At 38.7% G+C, this 22406-nt stretch overlaps 1 protein-coding gene across 1 annotated transcript in view; it reads left to right on the top strand.

The window, feature by feature from the left end:
- The window catches only part of ABI3BP (ABI family member 3 binding protein), a 252722-nt gene that overhangs the window by 154491 nt on the left and 75825 nt on the right, over window positions 1–22406 (top strand). Inside the window, exons 29-37 of the mRNA XM_067546154.1 lie at window positions 760–807; window positions 1346–1420; window positions 4664–4738; window positions 5827–5901; window positions 11757–11831; window positions 14506–14583; window positions 18603–18674; window positions 19506–19580; window positions 20030–20104. Coding sequence (XP_067402255.1) covers window positions 760–807; window positions 1346–1420; window positions 4664–4738; window positions 5827–5901; window positions 11757–11831; window positions 14506–14583; window positions 18603–18674; window positions 19506–19580; window positions 20030–20104 — 648 coding nt within the window. The remainder of the gene's footprint in view (window positions 1–759; window positions 808–1345; window positions 1421–4663; window positions 4739–5826; window positions 5902–11756; window positions 11832–14505; window positions 14584–18602; window positions 18675–19505; window positions 19581–20029; window positions 20105–22406) is intronic.

The following is a 22406-nucleotide window of genomic DNA, read 5'->3' as shown; positions in this document are numbered from 1 at the left end:
TATAATAATTTTCAGTTATTAATTTATCATAATTTCTACAAATATCAATAAGATACCAAAAGTTATTTCTTAACTGACATCTGTCAGTTTCAGCATTGTTTTCTGATTTTCTTGGGATAGCCTGCAGACCTCAAGAAAATGTTTGATATTTAACCTTTTTGAATACCACACATAAAGAGCAGTTTCAGTGGGATGCAGGAAGCCACTTCTTTTATGCCTTTGCATTTCTGTGGAGTAGATAGAATACTATTGGTTGGATGTCCATGTAATAAAAAAATAAAAAGTTTGTTTTACATTAAATGAATACTGGAACAAGGGTAAAACTTATGTGTGGCCTTTGATGTTTGTACTGCACTTTGCACAAATAATCACAGCTTTTAATAATATGGTACCCACAAGTAAGAGGCTTTTGAATACCAATTTTATATACAAATTTCATGTGAAAGACACTTGACAGGGAAGAGCTTTATACTTCAGGGTCCAATTTCCAGGAACATAAGTGAGAGAAATTTAAGCCATCTTTCTTTGTAAAGACCATAAAAAGAGATGCCTAAGAAAAATTAGCCCATATTTAAGGGCTAGGTTCTGTCTTCAGCTGTTTAGATTTGTTAGAGCATAATGGCTCTTGAATTATTGACTAATTGCTGTCAGATAATTGAAAGCATAGTTATTTAGACATAAAGTTGTCTTTAAATAGAATTATTCTCTTCTATTTTGATTTTCATTATTAATTTTATGTTTTATTTGTGTTTGATACAGTCCTGGAAGCAATTACATTTAGAACTGAACAACCAAAGACACCATTAGGTAATGATGTTACATATGGGGATGGTCATATTTGTTTTTCCTTCTCATTAGAGATGTAGGCATGGCAGGTTCTTGCTCAATGGGCTCATCTCCTCACTTTTCATGATTAAACATTTATCTTCTTTTTCTAGATACCTGTCATTTTCATATCCACCTTGTATATTTTCCTTTAAAGACATGTAGTTTCAGTTAAGTTGTTTGCTCTCTAGAGTATCTAGAAGTAGCTTCATCTTTCTGCAGCCATGTTTGTTTGTGTTTGCAATTTCTCTAATGTCCCTCGGGTTTATTTTCTGGGCTCAAACTCAGCAAGTAATCCCACCCATTGCTTAGTTGATCTCAATGCACATGCTGTCCAACAAAACAACCTTTTTTTTTAAGTTCCTTTGTACACCTGACTTTCATTCTTCTCCATTACTCACATAGGTATTTCTGTTTCTCCAGTGGGGCCCTCAGCCAAGTTATGTCTATGTTCACATGTACATGATGTCAGGCTCATATTCCTGGCTAATGATTTTAATAATCAGGTTTTTTATTTCAGCTCCAAAAGAGGCACGACGTGTTCCTTTCAGACCTAAAACATCACCAAGCCCAGATGTGCCACAAACCAAACCTGGTAAATACATCAGTGTTTTCTATCTCCTACAGAGGTGTGTATTTTATCAACCCTGCTGTATTTTATTTATCTTGATGTATACCTTGTACCATTTCTTAAAAGACATATTCCCATATTATAACTGGTTTCATGTGGAAGCACCATCTCTTGCCATCCAATTTACACTCTGTGCAATTGTGAAACCTCCTAGGTAGATTTAGCTTACTATCTTAGGGTTTTAAACTGTTATCCATTACTGTAATATCTGAGCACATTCTACATACAATTGATTAGCAACAGAAAGGCTTTGGTGAACTTCATGGAGTCTCGGTCTTCTCCATTTTTGGAGTTATTCATTTTGTTAGTTCGTGCTTTGATTTTTTTTTTTGTTTGGAGGTGTTTTGTGGGATGGGAGGATGGGTAAGATGAAAGTGTCAGTGCTGAATATCTTGGTGGAATGGCTTTGTCAAAGAGGCAGATTTTACGATGTTTCCTAAAGATGAGGCTAATAAGTTTTCCTTCTTTTTCAGCCAGGGTAACTTTGGATTCATTGTTCTTACTTCAAATTGTCCTTCCCAGCTGATTCCGTACAGAGCTTTTGTTACGTAGCTCAGAGAGTTTTATTATCATGGACGTCATGGTACTTCCTGTAATGTTATTTACAAGGTTCATAATCCAAACTTGAAGACGCCAACACACAAAGATAATTCTAAAAAGCCACGTATTGGGGTTGGCTACAAAGACTCCAGATGTATATTTAGGACCTGGATTGTGTTGTAGGTATTGCCTTGTGTTGGGAGATCGTTCTGAGATGCACTGTCCCCGTGGAAACTCCATAAGGCATTGAGCCTCAAGGAGGCATGGAAAAGTAGTCTTAGCCACTATATCATGCCTTAAGTAGATTCATTATGTGTTCCTCTCGTGGTCTGAGCCACCTCTGCTAGTCATTGCAAAGATAGTCGAGGACATGGTCCTACATCCTTCCCACCTCTTCCTGTCCCCCTGGGAAAGAATAGTGCTGCTGAAGGCTGGTTTTGTGTAATCTTTATGCTCTGACCCTGTGTTGGGGAAGGGTTTGTCTATGTCTTTTAAGGAATGGTACATATCAACCTATATCAGGGGTGGCAAATGGTGGCTTATGAGCTGCATGTGACTCTTTTATAGTTAAAGTGCGGAATGCAGAGCACCCTATGCCCTCCCCAATTCTCCACCTACCAGACTGGGGTAGGGAGCTCGAACCTTCTGCCCTGCTGCAGGGTAGTGGGGCTAGAGGATTCTGCCCAGTGGGGAGGAGGGTCTCGGAGTGAGGGAGGAAAGGAGCGGGTCAGTAAGTTTGGCCACCCTTGACATATATAAATAAACCTCCCTTGCTGTTAATGTATCTAAGGTATACAGAGATTAAATGTTTCATGTTTAATGTCTTAGTGTTCCCTACTTCAAAGTACATAGAGAAGGCAGCCCAGTTCTACCGTGAGTAGTTGATTGGAATGGAATGCAAGGATGCACAGCAAGATGTGTGGTTTTTCCACAGGGCCCTGGAGATATCACTTTATTAAATGTTTGTTATATGCTATGTAGTTCAGTGATGCTCAGACCTCAGTGGTTCACGAGCCAAATTCATTTACTATAGTACCATATATTCCTATTTAAACAGTAGGATAAGGGAAATATTTAGTTTGTGTGTATGTATGTATTTTCTGTGCGTGTGTGTGTGTGTATCCCACAGCAAATAAGTTATTAACTTAGTGCAAGTTGATAACTTAATTGGTTGATAACATAGTAAAAGCATCCTGATTGGTTAATAACGTAGATTGGTTAATAATTAAATCACACAGTGTTTTAATATCATGTGCTGCACAGAGGCGCAGAAGACACATTAAAGAGCCACTTGTTGCTCAAGAGCCTCAGTCTGAGTATCACTGGTCTAGCTGCATATGCACACCAAAGGTAGAACTGAGCCCTTACTACGCTACAAGTGAGATCTAATTAAGATTCACTATAGTTATCTCTGTTTTTAAAAAATACTTCTCACAAATAAGGCAAGAAAAATTTTAATTTAATGATTCCCATAAATTTTTGCGTTTGTTTTAATTTTTTATCAGTTCAATGCAGCACATGTGACAATTACATTTAGAATTGAACAACCAAAGTCGTCATTTCCTTATATGATGGTGATATTTGATTTTCCTTCTCAACACAACGGTCAAGATTAGAGATACTGACTTTCTAAAATTGCTTCACATGATCACCTGTTGTCATTTTTCACCTTTCCTTGTCTTCATGCTTATGTTTTGACACTCAAGGCTCTTAGCCACTTTCTTTGTTTTCTTCATGGCAGTATAGTCTCACTGGATGAAATTCATCCCTATGTAGACAATCTGTAAAAGTTCTGTGCACAATTTAATATCACATTTAAACTCTCAAAAATAAATGACCTAAGTGAGCCTGAGGTAGTGAAGAGGCCTGGGGCACTTTTATCTGTTTGACATAAGGCAGTGAATCAGTCTAACTCACCTTCAAGTAGCTCCATCATCCTGCATCATGTCTTTTTCTATTTGAAACTACCTGTCCTGCTGTTTTTAATGCTGCGTTCCAACAGAACTAGGAATTTAATCCCTGCTTAGGTGATGCTTTCCCACACAATGTTTCTTCCCAGGGGCCTACAGAAGCGGGGGCAAGCAGGGACACAGGCCTCCCCAATTGGAAGTGATACAGAACTCCTCTGGGGCCGGGGGTGGGGGGAGAGTAAGCTTCTCTGGCCCCAAACTAGGGCAGGAGATGATGCTCCTCTGGCCCCAGGGCCCCGGGGGGAGAGCCAGCTCCACCAGCCCTGGGGCCATGGCGGTTAGAAGGGGAACGAGCCAGCTCCATGGAGCCACGGAGGAGGTGGGAAAGCCAACTCCTTTGGTCCCAGGGTCACGCACAGGGGCAGGGAAGGGAGAGCCAGCTCCACCGGCTGCAGGGCCATGGGGGGAGAGTTAGGGGTGTGGAGAGCCAGTTCCTCTGGCCACGGGGAGACACAGAAAGTGCCCCTCCAAATGTGGCCACATTTTTATTCCTGTGAATGCCCGTTTCCTCTTCTCTTCAAACTTCTTTGCACCATTTGACTTTTATTTGTCCATTAATCTCACACACATTTTTATATCCCCATTGCAAGTTTTGAGGTTATCCATGACAATGTCTACAGGCTGGTGTTGTGCCTGGTGTCGGACTGTAATTCTTGGGAAAGTTTTAACAATATATAACCCCGTTGTTTTCTTTCAGCTCCTATAGAGACGCGGCATGTGCCTTCCAAACCTAAAACATCATCCATCTCAGATGTGCCACCAACCAAAGCTGGTAAGTGCATATTAATTTTGTATTTCAGTGTAGTGATGCTTATGATTTTGCAATTCTTTTACAATGAATTATTGGCATGCACACACAGAGCTATTTGCAGCAATGGCAGAAGTGTATTAGTATAACAATGCCATTCTACAGCTGTCGTCATTAATATGTGTACACCTGATATGTACTCACATTAATGAAATATACCGGCATTTATCGTTTTTACCACATTTTAATCATTGGGGGTTTTTTGGTGTGTGTCCTTATGCAACAAAAGACCTTTGTCTTAATTTCCATAGGCTGGGAGAGAGATTGTTTATCTACTCTCTGCTGTCTGTAGTTTCAAGGGATTTGTTTATTTAGTATCAAAAGACAAAGGTACCAAAAAACTCTCCACTTTGCTCTTGTATATCACCTTCCCACCTGAAAGTGAATGGTGAAGGTCCCCATCTTTGCCGTTTCTTTTGCTTGTCTGGCGATATTTTTATGCAAGGCTGGGTGAACAGGGCAAGATTCTCAGAAAATACAACATATGAGGGCAGTACCAAGAGGAAAATGTGGAGACTGAGATCTTGTCTACAAGGTATGGCAATGCGCACTTCCAGGGGTGTGATTTCTAAAGCGCACTAATGTGTTTCACATTAATTGGTCCGTGTAGACCCTGCTGGTGTGCATAAATAGATGTTATGGTTTAATATATGTTATAGCACGCTAGGGAACCTTTAGGGTCTACATAAACCACTTAATGCACAACACGTTAGAGTGCTTTAGAAATCCCCTCCCTGCCGTAGTGCACATTACCCCAGCTAGCCAAGCCCTGAATCTTCAGCTGCACAAGAGCTCTGGTGGGACAGCTGAGGGTGGGAGGAACAAGGGTGTGTTTGCACTGCACAATCTGCAGAGCAGGCATGGGTCACTTCAATCTTTGACCTCTTCTCTAATCAGTGCTATCAGTCATTATTAGAGTTGGTCAGGAATTTTCTTTTGGAATGATTTTCTGACAGAAATTTCAATTTTCCACTGGGAAAATCTAAATGAAAGCCTCCCCAGCTCCCTGGCAGGGCACCTGATTTAATGTATAACTCTGTGCCTCCTTTTAGCTATGAAAGAGAATCGACGTGTCCCATCTAAACCTAAAATATCACCCAGCCCAGATGTACCACAGACAAAAACTGGTAATTTTATAATTGTTCTATATTTCTTAATTTCAAGGTTTTATTTTTAGCAATTGTACTTCAATGGACTGAATTTTTTTTTAATTAACATATTATCATAGTAACACAGCAAGTTTCTACTTCTCTGTCCTCAGCTCACGAGCATCTGCTATCTCACATTTTACACCTACAGATGAAAACTACAGAGATTTAATGACCATTTTCATTTTTTATCAGTAACGTTATGAAAATGTTTACATACACTTTAATTTCCTAAAATACTTTAGGGAACATATCAATGAATTAAATTCCAAGACTTACTGTCTTCTCAAAGAGGCAAGAAACTCCATGTTTTTTGAGTAAAGTGAAACTACCTCTTCATATAAATGAAAATCAAAGTTACATTTCCTATCTGGAAGAACAGAGCACAGATGGTCTCCCCCAAAGTTAGACTTTCCACTGATTCACTTTAGGTGTGAATAAAACTGACAGACTTCTTGAAATGGAACTGACTCAGAGGACAATGAGATCTTTTTTCTCAGTGTTGTAGCTGTGTTGGTCCCAGCATATTAGAGAGACAAGGGGGTGAAGTTATATCTTTTATTGAACCAACTTCTGTTGGTGAAAGATACGAACTTTTGAGCTACACAGAGCTCTTCTTTAGGTCTGGGAACTGTACTCAGTGTCACAGCTATATACAAGGTGGAACAGATTGTTTAGCATAAATAGTTAACATACATTATAAGGGACCATTCAAGGTGAAGTGGCCTGTTCACACTTCTCCACTGAGAGGTCAGATATATAATGATCGTTTGTGAAGAGTGTTTGGCCATGGGTGATACGGTGTTTTTGTCTTTTATCATTTTTCTCTGAAAGTTCATTTGAGATCTAGTTTGAGTCTAGTTTCACACACACAATTGTTATTGGGGCATTTAGTTCATTTAATGCACTGGGATGAGGTACACCACACGTTGTGATAGGCATGTGTAGGACCCCTGAATCTTGAAAGGTGTTGTGGAAAGTAGTGATCATCGTAGCAGTGAAGATATGTTTGCAGGTTTTGTATCTGTTGTTATGGCAGGGTTTGGTGCTGCTTTGAATTGGTATGTCCTGGTCTGTGAGGAGCTTGCTTCTGATGACGAGCTTGGAGACGCTGGGGAGTTGTTTGAGGGCCAGAAGAAGGAGTTCAGGAATGATTTCTTTCAGGATGAGGTCCCCATCGAGTAGGGGGTTGTAACTTTTTCATGATACCCCGTATGGGTTCCAGTGTGTAGTGGCAGGTGACAACTAAGGGTGTGCAGTTGGAGGGTATTGGAGGACACATTGAAGTAGGTTCTCTTGGGGTATTTAGATGGCCCATTCCATGATGAAATCTACTTCTCTGGTGCAGTGTCCTTGCTTGGTGAAAGCGGTATTAAATGTGTTTAGGTGTGTATCCTGGACTTTCTCCTTGGAGCATATTCTGTGATATCTGAGTGCCTGGTTCTACATAATACACTTCTGGCTGTGCTTGGGATGATTACTTCATCTGTGTTATTGCTGGGTTTCTTGTATATAGCTATCTGTAGCATTTCATTGCTGAAGCTGATCGTGGTATCCAGAAATTTGATGCTGGTACAAGAGCGTTCAAGAGAGAATTTGATGGCTGGATGATCTATGTTGTTGTGAGGGAAACCCATGAGGGAGTTTAAGTAATCTGTCCAGAGTATGAAAATATTGTCGATGTATCTTGGGTATATAATTGTTTTTGTGGTGCATTTGTCCAGAAATTCTTCCTCAATGTAGCCCATTAAGAGTTTAGCATATTGGGGAGCAAAGATAACAGAATATGCTCCGAGGAGAAAATCCAGACACTGCCATAACAACAGATACAAAACCTGCAGACATGTCTCCACTGCTACATTGCTCATTAATTCGAACAACAGTACTTCAAGATCCAGGGATCCTACACATGCCTATCACAACATGTGGTGTACCTCAGTCAGTGCGCTAAATGTCCCAAAAACAACTTGTGACACCCTGCATCTCCCATGATCACCCCTATAGTGTAATTGGGTACTATTTAATGCAAAGTATGTTATGCAAGAATGCTCATGACATACTAAGCATTATTTTTATAGTAATATGTCTGTTGCAATGTCATGTGTATAGTTATGAGGCTCCACTATGTAGTATTCCCAAAGATGTGTCCTCATAGCTTGAAACAGATCCAGGCAAAACTCTCCGGGAGTAGAGGAGCAATTTGCACCTCATTAAGGCGTGTATAGAACAAGCCCAGCTCAGCATTCCAGGAACGAAGAACTGGCCTGGGCATCCAGAGGGGATCATCTCAAGTGAGCCACCCCCTTCTCTGGGGCAGCTTGGAATCATGGGAAGGTAATGCTCACTGACTCAGGACATGGCTGGAACCATACATGGACACTGTTTGTCACCTGACCCTAATGGGGTGGGGGGAGGAGGGAAAGGAACATTTAAAAAGGAGAGTCATTTTGCTACTCTCTCTCTCTTCCACCTCCATCTACAAGCAACTGAAGTGTTGACCAAAGAGGGGAACTTGGCTGAAAGGAAGTCAGCCAGCCAGTGGTGAGAATCATCTGAGTTTGAAAGGTTGCTAAAAGTGTTAAGCTTAGTTTAGAATGTGTTTTGCTTTTTGTTTTCTCTTGATCAAAAACGACTTACTTGCCGCTGACTTATACTCACCTAAAATTCTTCTGTAGTTAATAAATATGTTTGTTTATTTTACCTAGAGCAGTGCATTTGATTTAAGGTGTTTTGGAGACGCCATTTTAAGTAACAAGCCTGTTGCATATCAATTTCTTTGTTAAATTGACAAACATATGAGCTTGCAGTGTTCAGTGAGCAGCACTGAATATTGTAAGATAGAAGTTCTTAGGGTTGCATCTGGGACTGTGGGTATTGGCTGTCTAGAAGCACTCACTCACTGAGTTGGGGGCAACTTGCTTGCTGAAGGCTGTGCGTGAACCACCCAGGAGTGGGAGTTCTCACAGCAAAGCAGAGTAAGATGGGTTCCAGGGTTGGGGTGACACAGCGATTCATCAGTCCAGATTGCACTAGGGGAACATCACAGAACTATGTGGGTGAAACCAGATAATCACGCTGTTCTTGAATGAACTTGCACAGAAACATAAGATAAAAACACCATAACTCCCACAGGCAAACAGTTTTCACAAAATGATCCCTCTGTATCTGACCTGTCAGTCCCCATCCTCAAAAGAAACCTGCATAACACCTTCAAAAGACAAGCCTTGGAACTTAAATTCATAACTTTGCTAGACACTTAGGCCATGTCTACACTTCCAAGCTTACAACGGCACCGCTGTACCAATATAGCTGTGCCTCTGTAAGAGTGCACATGTAGTTGCATTATGCCGATGGGAGAGAAGTCTCCTGTTGCCATGATAAAACCAGCTCAATGAGCGGCGGTAGGTATGTTGGCGGGAGACGCTCTTGTGCCAACATGCACTTAAGTTTTGTTGGAGTATGTCACTCAGGGTTGTGTTTTTTTTCACACCCCTGAGTGACAAAAGTTTTGCCAACATAAGTACTAGTGTAGACATGGCCTAAAAGTCATGGTCTAAATAAAGACACTACAACAATCTGTAACGTACTATCCCCCTTTTTTGTCCTATGACTGGAGAGGTGTTAATGGGCCACTTCACCTTGAATGGTCCCTTAGAATATGTAATTGCTGATGCTAAACAATCTGTTCTGCCTTGTATTTAGCTGTGACACTCTGAATACCTTTCCCAGACCTGAAGAACAGCTTTGTGTAAGCTCCAAAGCTTGTGTCTCCCACCAACAAAAGTTGGTCCAATAAAAGATATTACCTCGTCCACCTTGTCTCACTAATATTTTTTCTCAGTGAATTATTTCATTATTTTGTGTAATTAGATGACTGTGAGCTTTAGAAAGTCTCACAATAAATCAATGCACATTAAAAATCAATATTATTCATAAAAGTACTTATCCAAGCTATTGAATAAAATTAAATAAGTACAATGGAAAATGAACAACAGTACTCCAGCTGTTTGGGAAATAGAGGTTCTGTATTCCAGCTGAGGATTTGCGGTGGGGAAGGGAGCGGCAAAGATGGATTTAGCCTGTACTTTCATCAGGCTTCTCTAATTTATGCCTAGTTGCCCATGGTCCAAAGGAAGAGGTGACATAGAGCTGCTATGGCATCTCTTTGACACCCAGTGATTTCCCTTTCACAAGGTGAATGTAGAGGGCCAATGCACCAGGTTTAAGGCTTCTTTTGTGAATCATTGTTTATCTTTATATTTTCCTTTATGGATCCTTCAAAAACTAGTACAATACCAGGCACACAGCTAACAATTAATCCTTGCTATAACTGGATTCACAGCTTACAGAACACCACCCTCCAATATACTGCCGTCAACTGACTCTAAGATAGCCAATTATTTTGGCTTTCATAGAAGCTACCTACCACTGCTGCTCAAAAGCCAAAGTGACTGCAAATCCTTCCTACTGCTATACTTCTGCCATGTGGTTGGTATTTTCGGTGGTAGTATTTTTATGTGGAAAGTTGTTCAACCTCACCGCCACTGCCAGAAGCAAAATCCAAAAAAACCCACTTCACACTAACTTAGTAACACTAAATAAATTTGTTTTCCGTCACAGCTATTTTTGTTTCACTGTTCACATTTGAGTGATATTTTTTAGCTGTTACTAAACAAAAATCAGCAGTGTTAATTTTATACAAAAGCTTTTGTTTCAAATACAAGAGTGTTCTGAGGGAAATTTGAGAAGCTTTAAAGAGAAAGGTGATTCAAAAAGTTGTCCAGGGAAAAAGAGACAAAACTTTAAGGAGCAATGTATGCCTTCATATATGAGAACAACGCACATTGATGCTGAATGTCTATATGGAAGACTCTCACCTGTGTTCAAGCATGCATTTGAGGGCAGAATTTGAATCTTAAAATATCTAATATAAAGATTTATCCTAATCCTAAAAGGTACTGATCTACAATTGAGCCCCTGCTAATCTTACCTGTGCTCAATCCATGACTTGGCCTGCTTTTTAGAGTTAATGAGAGTTAATTAAACATCTACCGATAACTAAAAGGGAACTTATTGTGTATTAATATTGAAAAGGCATGGATCAGTCTCAGAATTATTCTATCCTTCAATTATTCTTATGATTAATCTTGTGTGTGTTTTTTTGGTTTTTATGCAGTTGTGCCACTTACTACATTTTCAGTTGAACAACCAAAGGCAACAATAGGTAAAGATGTTACCTTATAGGGGATGGTCATTTGTCTTTTTCCTTCTCATCACTGGACTTTAATCATTTTTCTTTATCATTAAACTTTATTCTGCTTTGTGTTCTTAGGTACCTATGTTGTTTGGAACTGGAGATTCCTATGCTGTCTATTTTCTTTACAGTAAAATCTCACTTCCGTTCAATCTCATGTACTTTCTCATTTCATTGATCTCTACAGGAGTTAAGCATGCATACCATGAAGAGAGGTACCTAGGGCACTGCAGCTATCCACTCTGAAACACAAATGGAAAGATCTGAGTCATCCTGCACGCAGCCATGTCTGTCTGTGTTACTAAATTCTTCTCATAATCCTTGTTCAATTTAGCTCCAAACAGGACAAGGAAGTCTATCCCTTGCTTGCTTGACCATTTTTCAAATGCTTTCATATCCCAGGTTACCATTTCTCTTTAAAGTCCTGTGCACATATGACTTTCAGCCTTCTTCACTACCCCCATAAACATTTTGTTTCCCCATTGCAGACAGAAGGCATGCAATGCCTGTGGCTTTACGCCTGATGGTAGACTTTTATTCCTGGAGAACTTAAATATTTATAAGAAGTTCTTTTTTTCAGTTCCAAAAGAAACTCAGTGGGTTCCTTCCAAACTTAAAACATCACCCAGTCCAGATGTGCCACCCACCAAACCTGGTAAATTATTTTGCATTTCATTATGCTTAGGTTCACATTTTTAGCAACTCTTCTGCAATGGACTGTTGGCAAAAAAATTATGGTAACAGCAGAAATGCTACTAACATTTTATCATTGAAGTCTCCATTTCTCTACAGTTAAGTATTGAGTCTGTTGAAAACAATTGTCTTTGCGGTAATATAGGGACCTTAATATGTTACATGGAGAACTGGTAGCAACATCTATATTTAAGTTGCCTAACACATTCCATTATAAAAGATTCTTGTAATTTATATTTAAGAAGCTCTCACACTTCCATTGTTTGCAGGATGCCTGGAATTTGGCAGAGAAAAGGCCTTAAACTAGGGAAGTAGCTTTTCTTTGTCTCATCAAAGTCCTTCCAGGTTCAGCTGAGGTGTAAACCATTAAAAACCATTTCTCTTTGGCCGGTTGCATTCCTCAGGAAAATTTTGGCAGCATGCTGAAACAATAACTAAATAATCAACTAATTCGATGTGTCAGATTTACACCACCACCAGAGCACTAGCAACAGAGCACAGTGCTTTGGGAACATCTGGGGCCTGCCAGAACAGCTATAGCAGTGGGGTATGTATCTCTATAGAGAGAGAACTGAGCGAAGCTCACCACACACCTTAGGCCCGGCACCAGTGCCCATTGCCCTTTATATCCCTCCAATTTGGAATACCACATAGGGCAAAAGCTGCCCCAACTCCTGGACAGGATGGGGGAGGGAAGGAAACAGAGAAAGTTGGGCCAGGCTACCTTCAACCACCCCTGGAACCAGCATATGGTGCCTGAGACACATTCCACCCTCTCGGGGGTAACAGCCTTCCCTGGATGCCAGCTAACTAAGTTAGTCCTGTAGTTCAGATGATAGAAATCCATGCTGAAAGTTCAGGGTTCAAATCCTGCTGCTGATGGCACTGTCACAGTTGTATGTAATAAAATTTGTTTTTACCTCTTGGGAAAAAAAATTAGGAAATTACATACAAAAATACATTAAAAGAATGTTATTTAACTTGCAAAGTCAAGCAACCAAAGGTTAGGAAAAGCCAGATTTATGCTTATCCATGAATCTTTAATTCTGCCCCCCATGTGCATTTATTATGATACTTCTATCTTTAATTATATGATCACTGTTTGTTCCATAGGACCCCTGCCCAATTTAGAGCCCAGGATGGACAAACAAAGGGGCAGGAATTAGGTTGCACAGGGAATCATGAATCTGGCATTTCCTAACTTTACAACTTAAATAACATTCTTCTAACATAGTTTTGTGTATGTAATGTATTATTTATATTACAGTAAGACCCAAAATACTCTGGTCGATGTACAAAAGGCAGACCTTGTGCTGAGGAGTAAAATTTAAAAGAAAAAACTTTTCATAAAACCATTACAGATTGGAGGCGTTTTAGTAACGTCTAAGATAGATAAAGCATGAGAAATCCTATTGATAAGGTTTGAAGGCTGGTCCTCACTTTCTCAGAGTGTAGAAATGTAATCAATATGAGAAACCCTAACACTGTGCGGATACGTAAATTTCACTCTGATGCTTTGCTGTAGAACAAAAACTTTCCACCGTCATCATTCATCCTTCTCTCTCAGTAGACTCCTGTATGCTCCCACGTGGGTTTTAAGGAGAGCTAATTGAAAAACCAGAATTTTTCTTCAGAGAAATTTCAAATGAAAAATCTTTTTTTCAAAATTTGTCTATTGAAAAATTTCAATTTTCCCATGACAAGGTTTGAACAATTTGAAATGAATTTTTTTAATCAACATTTCAAAAAGAAAGAAAAATGTGTTTTGTTTTGACTTAAAATGGCACTTTGTTTTTTGGTATTAAAAAATCTAAAACATTTTAGGTCAAATGAAATGAAAATTGACATATTGACATAAATTGTTCCATTTTTGTTTTTTTAAATCACAAAACCAAAACAAAATTACATTTGAAGTCAAAATGAAAATTTTTCATGGAAATTCTCTGCAGGAAAACCAAAATTTTAAAACATAATTAACATTTTACTATGAAAAAATTTCAGTTTTGACAACACCATAATTTTTGGTTGGAAAACCTTTGTGTGGAAAATGTTGGTCACCTCTGGTTTTAATAATACATACTCAGAAACTGTTATAACAACCATTGCAAAGCTAAGTCTGTTATTAACGATACCGTGGGAAAATTAATATATATTTTATTGTCCAGGCACTGTTAAGAGTTCTCCTATTTCATCTTTGTGCACAGTGTGATTGATTTGTACTAAGAGGGCCCTGAATCAAAACACTGGATCGAATTGCTTTTCAGCCTTCAGGAAAGTCTGGATCTAGATCTGAATTTTGCTGCTGAGATCAGTCTATCTCTACTTTATACACACATAGTGTATTGATAAAGAGAGCCTACTACAGAGAATTTTCATATAAACGAGAAAGAGCATATTTGAGTGTAGAATATAGTGCCAGTGTGTTTAAATGTTTTTCCCTTAAAAAAAAAAAAAAACTCTCAAAACTCTCTTTTAAATAAAGCCTGAAAGAGCAACTACTTATATCTTGTAAGTCTCTGATTGCAAATGCTTGCTGCTATTTTAAAACATCTCAGGCCAGATCCTCATCTGGTATAAATTGTGTAGCTTCATTGATTCCCTACATCTCTCTAAGGATTTATCTACATTTTTTCCAGCAGGAGTCATTCCATCCCTCCAAGAACCAGTCACTGCTTCAACTCCTCACTCTCTTGAACGAGCAAAGGGAACATTGGGTAATAATATTTATTCAATAGGTAGTCATTTTGTTGGGGGGTTTTTTCATTCTCATCAGAGAAGAAATTCCCAGAAGCAGCTCATTTTATGCTATTAAATGTAATCATCAAACTTTCCTCTGCTTCTAGATGCATGCTTTTCCTTCGGCCCTGAGCATACAACATTGTTTGCTGTTCTTCACATGCACAGATCTATCATGCAGCAGCAGCACTCTGCAGCCCAGTCTGAACTTTTGAGTTCATAACAAATGGAAATAATGAATCCTGCTTCAGTTTTGTTTGTCTCTGGAAAAATAGCAGTCAAACACTCTGCTGTCTTTCTTTTGGAAAGTCCACATACTTGAATTGCTCTTTGATCACTGCACAGTCTGATCTAGCTGGGTCAGGTGTACTTTCTAGGATCTTTTATGAGATTTTTCAGATGTTTGACTTGCCTCTCAGATGTCCTCCCAGAATACAGTGCTTTTGGGCTTGTCCACACAGAGACTGAGTGTCAGACAAGTTGGGATGTAAATCGACAGCGCAGTAGCCTGCTACGCGCTAACTGGTCACATGGACTCTGCTGCCAACTCTAAAGGTTCTATGGTGCATGCACTATGGTGAGTGATACCAGGATCCACTTGGTGACTTAGTGTGTGGCAGGCCAGCGCGCTGTAGATGCACATCCCAACTTGCCATGCACTAAATCTCCGTGTGGACAAGTCCTTTCCATTCATCTGTAGTCGGCTCCTTTGAAACAAAACTGTTAACACAAAGTACATATCTTCTCATTCTAGCCAGCATGGTCTAAATGGGACAGTTACAGTAGAGCACATTAGAGCCCTGTACAAATCACACCTTTCTAATGCACTTTACTAAACCATGTACACAAGCCCTTCCAATCTGACTGTGTCTTGGGCTTCCCATTACTTCAAGCTCAACTCTGGAAACCAGACAGTTAGTAACTCTGAGTTACCATTTTCCTTTTCACTGAACTTCCTAGAACTGGTTTGCGCACGAGCTCCTTGGTTTTTGATTTTTTTATCCCTGTCTAGTTTGATAAGATCACCTTTCCTGTCTTGCCGTCTATTAAAATGGATCCATTTTAATAGAAATCTCAAATTTCCAAGGCCGTCTTGAGGCAACCGGCCTCTTAGCCTATATTCCCCTTATCTCATCACCTAGCATAATTAGAAACAAATTTCAGGTGGCTGCATACTTTGGAGAATCTTTTTCTTCACACAGTATGAATTTTTTATGAGAAAACATTTAAATGTTCAAAACATGCAATGTAGCCTCACAAGTTTTTTTTATCAGTTCTGTAATATAGTAGACAAATCTGGAAGCGTTATCCTTCCATGAGATCATCCTGCTAGTCACTGTGTTCCTTGTCTCTCTTCTCAGTTCTACAGTGGGGAAAAAAGGGTGGCTCTTTTACTGCTCGGACTCCATATCCGGCTAACCCCTGCTTTCAACGTAAATCTCTTCAACACCATTTCCAGCTACTCAGGAAGACCTTGGGAACGGAATAGGAAAATTATTGATTATTTTGCTCATGAGACTCAGGGAAAAATGCTTCCAATATCTCAACAGATATTTTAATGAGTAGAATTTGGTGAAATAAAACAACGTTTACCTGAAGGGTTTTCTTTAATGAAGTTTTCCTGTTTTTGAGTGAAGTGGAACAATTTAATAACATTTCTAAATTTTTCAATATTTTATAGAAAATACTTTTCATTATCTGGAAATTTGCAGTAACTATAGAACAACTTTCTAAAAAAAATCACATTTTTTAAATAGAGGCTAGAGGGTGTTGGGACCTCATAAAAACCACATGGTCAAGTTGGGTAAGTAGTGGGCTGAAAGCTAGATGGTTATCTTCCTGTAGCTTCTTTTAAAAAGCTCACAAGCATGAATTTTTATGTTCAAATTGTCTTTTCATGTGAGATATTTCAGGAAAGTGGCTTGTTGCCTTTTCTCAGGCAATTTTAAACTTGCTTAGATTTTAAAACTGAAATCTAGTGATTGCAAAATGTGGAGCAAATTTGCAAAAAAAAAGTCTCACACGTGTTCCTGACACATTTTTTTAACTGATTTTACCCAACTCTTTTAATAAGGATATCATCTAGAGTATTTCACTCAAAGTCTCCTTTCATTGCTAGATCTTTAGATCAGGGAGATTACCTAATTTGTTGAGATTTCTTATCTTTTCCAGTAAGAAGAGACTTTACTCATAGAACAGGCAAGTGTTGCTGGAAATGTAGTATCAGATGTACAGAAACTGATATCCAAATATGTAACACCCTTCACTGTCTCATAAATTTAACTCTTCAAGACATTATTAAAAAGGTAGTGTAATTATTGAAATGAGTTTTCTGCACCTATGCTTGGTTTTGAGCTCTTCACACAATTTATATAAAACAATTGAAAGAAAACTGTAGGACTCCAACCACCATCATAGACCATGCAAAAATCAAAATGGACCACCTACAATTTCTTCCCAACTTCAAAAAAGCGGCTCTCAAACACATCTCTCCAATCACCTTAACTAGCTCCCAGTCAGCCCTCTCCAGGAGAAGGTTGGGTGGAACATAAACCACACAATTTTGATTCCAAACTTTAAATGTTCATGCCCCGGTAGGAGAGTTTCTGAATTAAACTAGGCTCTTTATTTGGGCTTGTGGGCAGAAATAAAATTTACACTGAAAAAAATCTCTCAGTTGTAATGAGAAGATGGATGTTTCTGAGAGCAGGGTGTATTAATTACAGAGTGCATCGCTCATAAGTGCCGAAACTAGGGGTGCTGCTGCACCCCTTGTCTTGAAGTGGTTTCTGTTATCTACAGGGATTACAGTTTGGTTCAATGGCTCTCAGCACCCCCACTATACGAATTGTTCCAGCATCACTGGTATCACTCCAATTATTTTAATCAATGATCTAAGTCATCTGGCCTCAGCTTCGTAGATAGGTCTTGGCCAACATTTCAAAAATTAAATTGGTGCCACTTCTTCTCCATCTCAGTAGATATTAATTTCTACTTTGTTATATACCTGGTTTATACTATTTTTGAGTAGCTTCAGAAATTAAAACTCTTTCTATTACATGAATATTTTACTAAAACAATGTCCTATTTGTGGTCTGAAAGAGCAAGAGAGTCAGTACTTGATGTATGCATTAGTAGTCACTTGTGAGCTGTCTACATCTCCAGATATCATTGTATGTATGTTAAGCTACTTGAGATCCCACACATGGGGCAAAAAGGTTCTTCAGCAACTGGGTTTATCGCATTCTTTATTTGAATTTCTTTTGACACCCAAATGTCCACACTGTAGTGAATTGGCCTATTGTGAGGATATGCTAGTTTTTGTCCATTAGTTTTCCAAGTCTTTCACACCAATATGGATATCAAAGACCACCACCACCACCACCACCACCAAAAAAAAAAAATTAGCCATATATACTAAGCATATTCCTAATAAACTTTTTTCAGTTGAGGATATGCTGCATGGCAAGGGTTCTCAGCTGAAAGATATGGAGAACAATTTATAACTGAGTAGCTTTACATGCTGGATTAGGGCAGCTGATCCATAAATCCAGTCTGGTGTGGGGGACTAATGGGAAAATAACAGTGACAAATTCTGTCCTCAGGCATTCACATACAGGAGAATTTGACCAATAGTGTCTAAACAAATTATCTTTTGTCAGGTTAGCTTGAGCAGGTCCTTTATTTTATCATGTGCTCTGTATTTTTGTCAACAACTTTCTCCTTTGTTTCATCCAAAGCTGGATATTCTCCTGACACTGGGAATGCCACCCACTGCATCCATAGCAATTACCATTGAAACAAAATGCAGCATAATTTTTTTCTTCTTTTTTGGGCATTCATACTAACTGATGTTCAACATTGCTCTTGCATAAGTTGCCTCACTGGCTATCGGACGCATATTTCCTTGTAGGCTACAATTACAAAGTGTTTCCTTAAAGAATCTGGCAATTATAATCCAGATTTTCTGTTTTGTTTTGTTTTTTCTTTATTTCAGCTTCTGGTGAAAAACAAGTAATTCCTACTAAAATAACATCCATCAAACCAGGAACACCACAGACCAAATCTGGTAATTGAGTTATTTTTGTAATTCTACATGTTGAGGTTTAATCATTCATTTAGTCAAACCTCAGTTGTTGTGCTTTTCGGAAACATCTGAGCCAATTTCTCCTCAGTTATTCCTATGAAGCTGTAATCAGTTGTGTTGCACTGGGGTAAATGTTGGCAAAATGTACACCTCTGCATATGAAAACCAAATAGTTTAGAGCTGACAGATTTATAGTACTGAAAAGGACAGTCTGAATCCCTTCTACAATTATTCTCTTCCAAAAGATTTACAAGGACTGGCAAATGATGAACAATCATTGTTTCAGTGCTGGAAGAGTCCCTGTTTAAAAAAAAAAGTTTGGATGGCTGCATCCATGCAATCCTTTCTAATTACTTTCTAGTTACTTCTCTTTTCTGTCTCTCACTATTCCCACCTGTAAAATGGGGATAATTATAATAACCTCCTTTATAAAGTGCTTTGAGATTTACCCAATTAAAAGTGCTATATAAGAACTTAGTAGTAGTATTGTATTAGAACAAAACCAATTTTAAAATGGATATTTTGATATTTCTCGCACCACTGCTTGTGTAGCACAAATATAAAGCAAGAAGTTACAAGGAAGATCTCAGTCAATTTATTTCTGTTAACAGTCAGTACAGTTTCGTGTGTTATTCTGTGACTTGTAAATTGAGCTTTTTGTGAGGGGTCAGGTTATTGCTTTGAATAACCCAAATGCTACCTATTTCCACTGCAATTTTTTGTTTTATCTTGTGTGCAAAGCTGAAGTTCCTCAACTATTTTTTATTTTAGCTATTTATTTTATCTAAGATTCTTTCCATTTTTTCCCAACAGCAATACATCAAACATCTCCACAGTCACTCATAACAAAACCTTCTGTCACCTCTAGACAGACAAAGGCAACAACAGGTAAAGACGTTTCCTTACTGGAGTTATATTGGTATTTTTCCCTTTTCACCAAAGAAAACTTTTCTAGAAAACATGCTCTAGAAAGTTATTTTGTGCTGCAACATTTCATTCTCTTTCTTTCTCCTTCTACATTTATGCACATCCTTTGCCATAGAAGGTTCACAGCTCTGGCTTAGAAACAAACCTGCTCGGAAGCACCCATTAACCTTTTATTTCTTATCTAACTGTCAAAACTTAGTTATCCCATTTTCTCAAAGTATAAGAATTTTGGCCACTTTGATCACTGTTACAAGTCATTCCTCCTTTTGAGCAGTCATTTTATTTCAGCTTCCAGAAAACCTTGGAATTGTTATTGTCTTTATTGCAGGCTTATACTTTCTGTTGGCTAAACATGGCATTGGACTATGATTCCTGAAGAACACAATAATAATCCTGCTCCTTTCTTTCAGCTCCAAAAGAAACACAACTCATTCCATCCAAACCCAAAACATCTGTCAGGCCAGAAGTACCGCAGACTAAACCTGGTAATTGCGTTATTTCTGTAATTCAGTACAGAGGTTTGCCATCTTTAAAAATGCTATTGTGGCACTACCTTAGCCACACATCTTGATGTTGGTTAGTGCCTTGATGCAGTGTTTCTCAAAATTATTTGATCATGCCTCCCTTCTTTGTGTCTGTGGTAGTTTATACCCATCCGCATGCCACACAATTACATATACCGATTTAAAACAAAAATCAATGTGCAACTCTCACTAAATATTAAAAACAGAAAGACATTGATTCAAACAGAGCCAACAATCTGGCTCAGTGACAGAAATCCCTCAAAATGCACAGCGCCATCTGAGGACCTCTTATGTCTGGAGGAATCAGCTTTGCTAGTTATTCATTGCTATGGATGTGAAATGTGCGCAGTAAGGTTTTTCCCCCCCTAAAACTTCTCATGCCTCCCCAAAATACATTCTGTGTCCTCCCTCCCATCCCCCGGGAGTCCCGTCACCGAGTTTGAGAACCTCTGCCTTGATATGACAAACATGGTATCTTGAAAGATGTTAAGATGATTTTATTCAGCTGAGCACACAATAGTGAATTGTAAAAGAAGAGGACACTGAAAGGGCTAGCGTGACTTGAATCTCTCTTTGTGGAAAGCAGGTGACAAGTCAGTCATTTGTTAATGGTTGTTTCATGTTGAATTTAAGTAATATCCATGGGTTGCTTTTTTTCAATATAGAACCACTTGATGTGTCTTTGATATATATGCATTTCTATAGTGGCCATCACTGTAGTATTTTATGGAATGTATTGTATAAGGGGAACCATGAATTGGTAAGACTTTCCTCACCTTTTCAACTATCCTCTGAACTCAGGTTTCGGAATCCTACTCCAAAGAAGTCCGGTGACACTAACCAAGCTCAGGCCTGCCCAAAAAGAGATGAGGCTTGCATAGTATTCTGAAGCTCACAAGACTTTACACAACTGTTCCTCTCTGGAACTTGCAGAGATTACAGACTTGCTCTGTTAAACAGGTGCAAACTTAGAATAATGTCATGGACTTCAGTGGGTTTCTTTAGATTTACATCCATCTAACTGAGGGAAGAATCTGGTCCAGTGACAGGTAATTTCTAGATGACTTTGTTCTAGGCAAAAGGTGCACTTTGTAGATCTATATTTGCCTTAAGAAAAGATAATCTTCATTAGTAGTAATGATAAGAGAGATGAAAAACTAGTGGTGACTCAGATACTAGTGTAATAGTGCATTACATGATATGGATGCACTATTATAAGGGAGCAGATGCCTGGTTCTTCACCACTGGCCACTACCCTAACGTGTATTTGTGCACAAAAATGGTGGAAAGTTATCCATATACTTTTGGAATCTTCCAAATGTTCAATTTTAGTTGGATTATGAAATTAGGCAGACTTTTAGGGTGAGCAATGACAGGAGAAAGAGTTTTACATTTTTCCACAGTGATGGCCCTCACCCCCTAGTCTTTGGCTTGTCAGTTGTATTTGCTCTTGAGGCAGACTCTGTAGTTGAGGATGACCTTTTTAAACATTTCCTTTTTGTCAATCCTCCAGCACTGAGAGAATGTAATCAATAACCCTGTTCTTTAGAGAATTGTACATTTCTTTGTGTACCACACACACAAATATTGAAACAGAGAGTTAATAAAAGAGAAGGATAACTTTTTGAAGGATGATTTTGAGAGACTTTATATAAGTAGCCAGGTCACTCTCATGGGAAGAATCAGGTGACTGGAGCTATCAGTGGTTGCATCAATGGACAGAAGTGTTAGCACAACTACAAAGAAGTGTGCATGCGAGAACAGGATGGTGAAGAAATTTAAAATATACAACAAATAGGCAAAACATTTTTCTTCTAATTGTGACTTGTTTAAACTGAATATTTGGAAAATGGACTTTCTGTAATTGGCAATTGTTTAGTTAGAATGCTATTTTATCTTGTAAATGAAAAGCGTGGTCCTTGATCCTGACTCCTCATACTACTAAGCTGATCTTTGCCTCTATCCCAAGTGTCATTGATATTTTATTTCCTGCTGCTCCAAAAATAATGCACCTGAGATCAGTTAACCTTATAACAGTTCATGTTATTGATGGGTTTGGATAATGAGAATTTTTTGCCAATTTTTCTCATTACCTTTCCCCTCCTACTTTTGGAAGATGACTGAAATTATTCTTTTATCAACAGCTAAACTTTCCACATTTATCTCCCTTTTGTTTGCCTGTTGGTCGTGCTACAGGACTCATGCATAATACTGCTTCTGATTTTCCAGTCACTTTGTTTGCCGTTCTTTCTAGGAACACATA

This window comes from Emydura macquarii, unplaced genomic scaffold, assembly GCF_026122565.2.
Source record: "Emydura macquarii macquarii isolate MOO-44397 ecotype Brisbane River unplaced genomic scaffold, CSIRO-AGI_Emac_v2 contig_1119, whole genome shotgun sequence".
In the NCBI taxonomy this organism is placed as follows: domain Eukaryota; kingdom Metazoa; phylum Chordata; order Testudines; family Chelidae; genus Emydura; species Emydura macquarii.
This window is presented reverse-complemented; position numbering and strand designations above follow the sequence as displayed.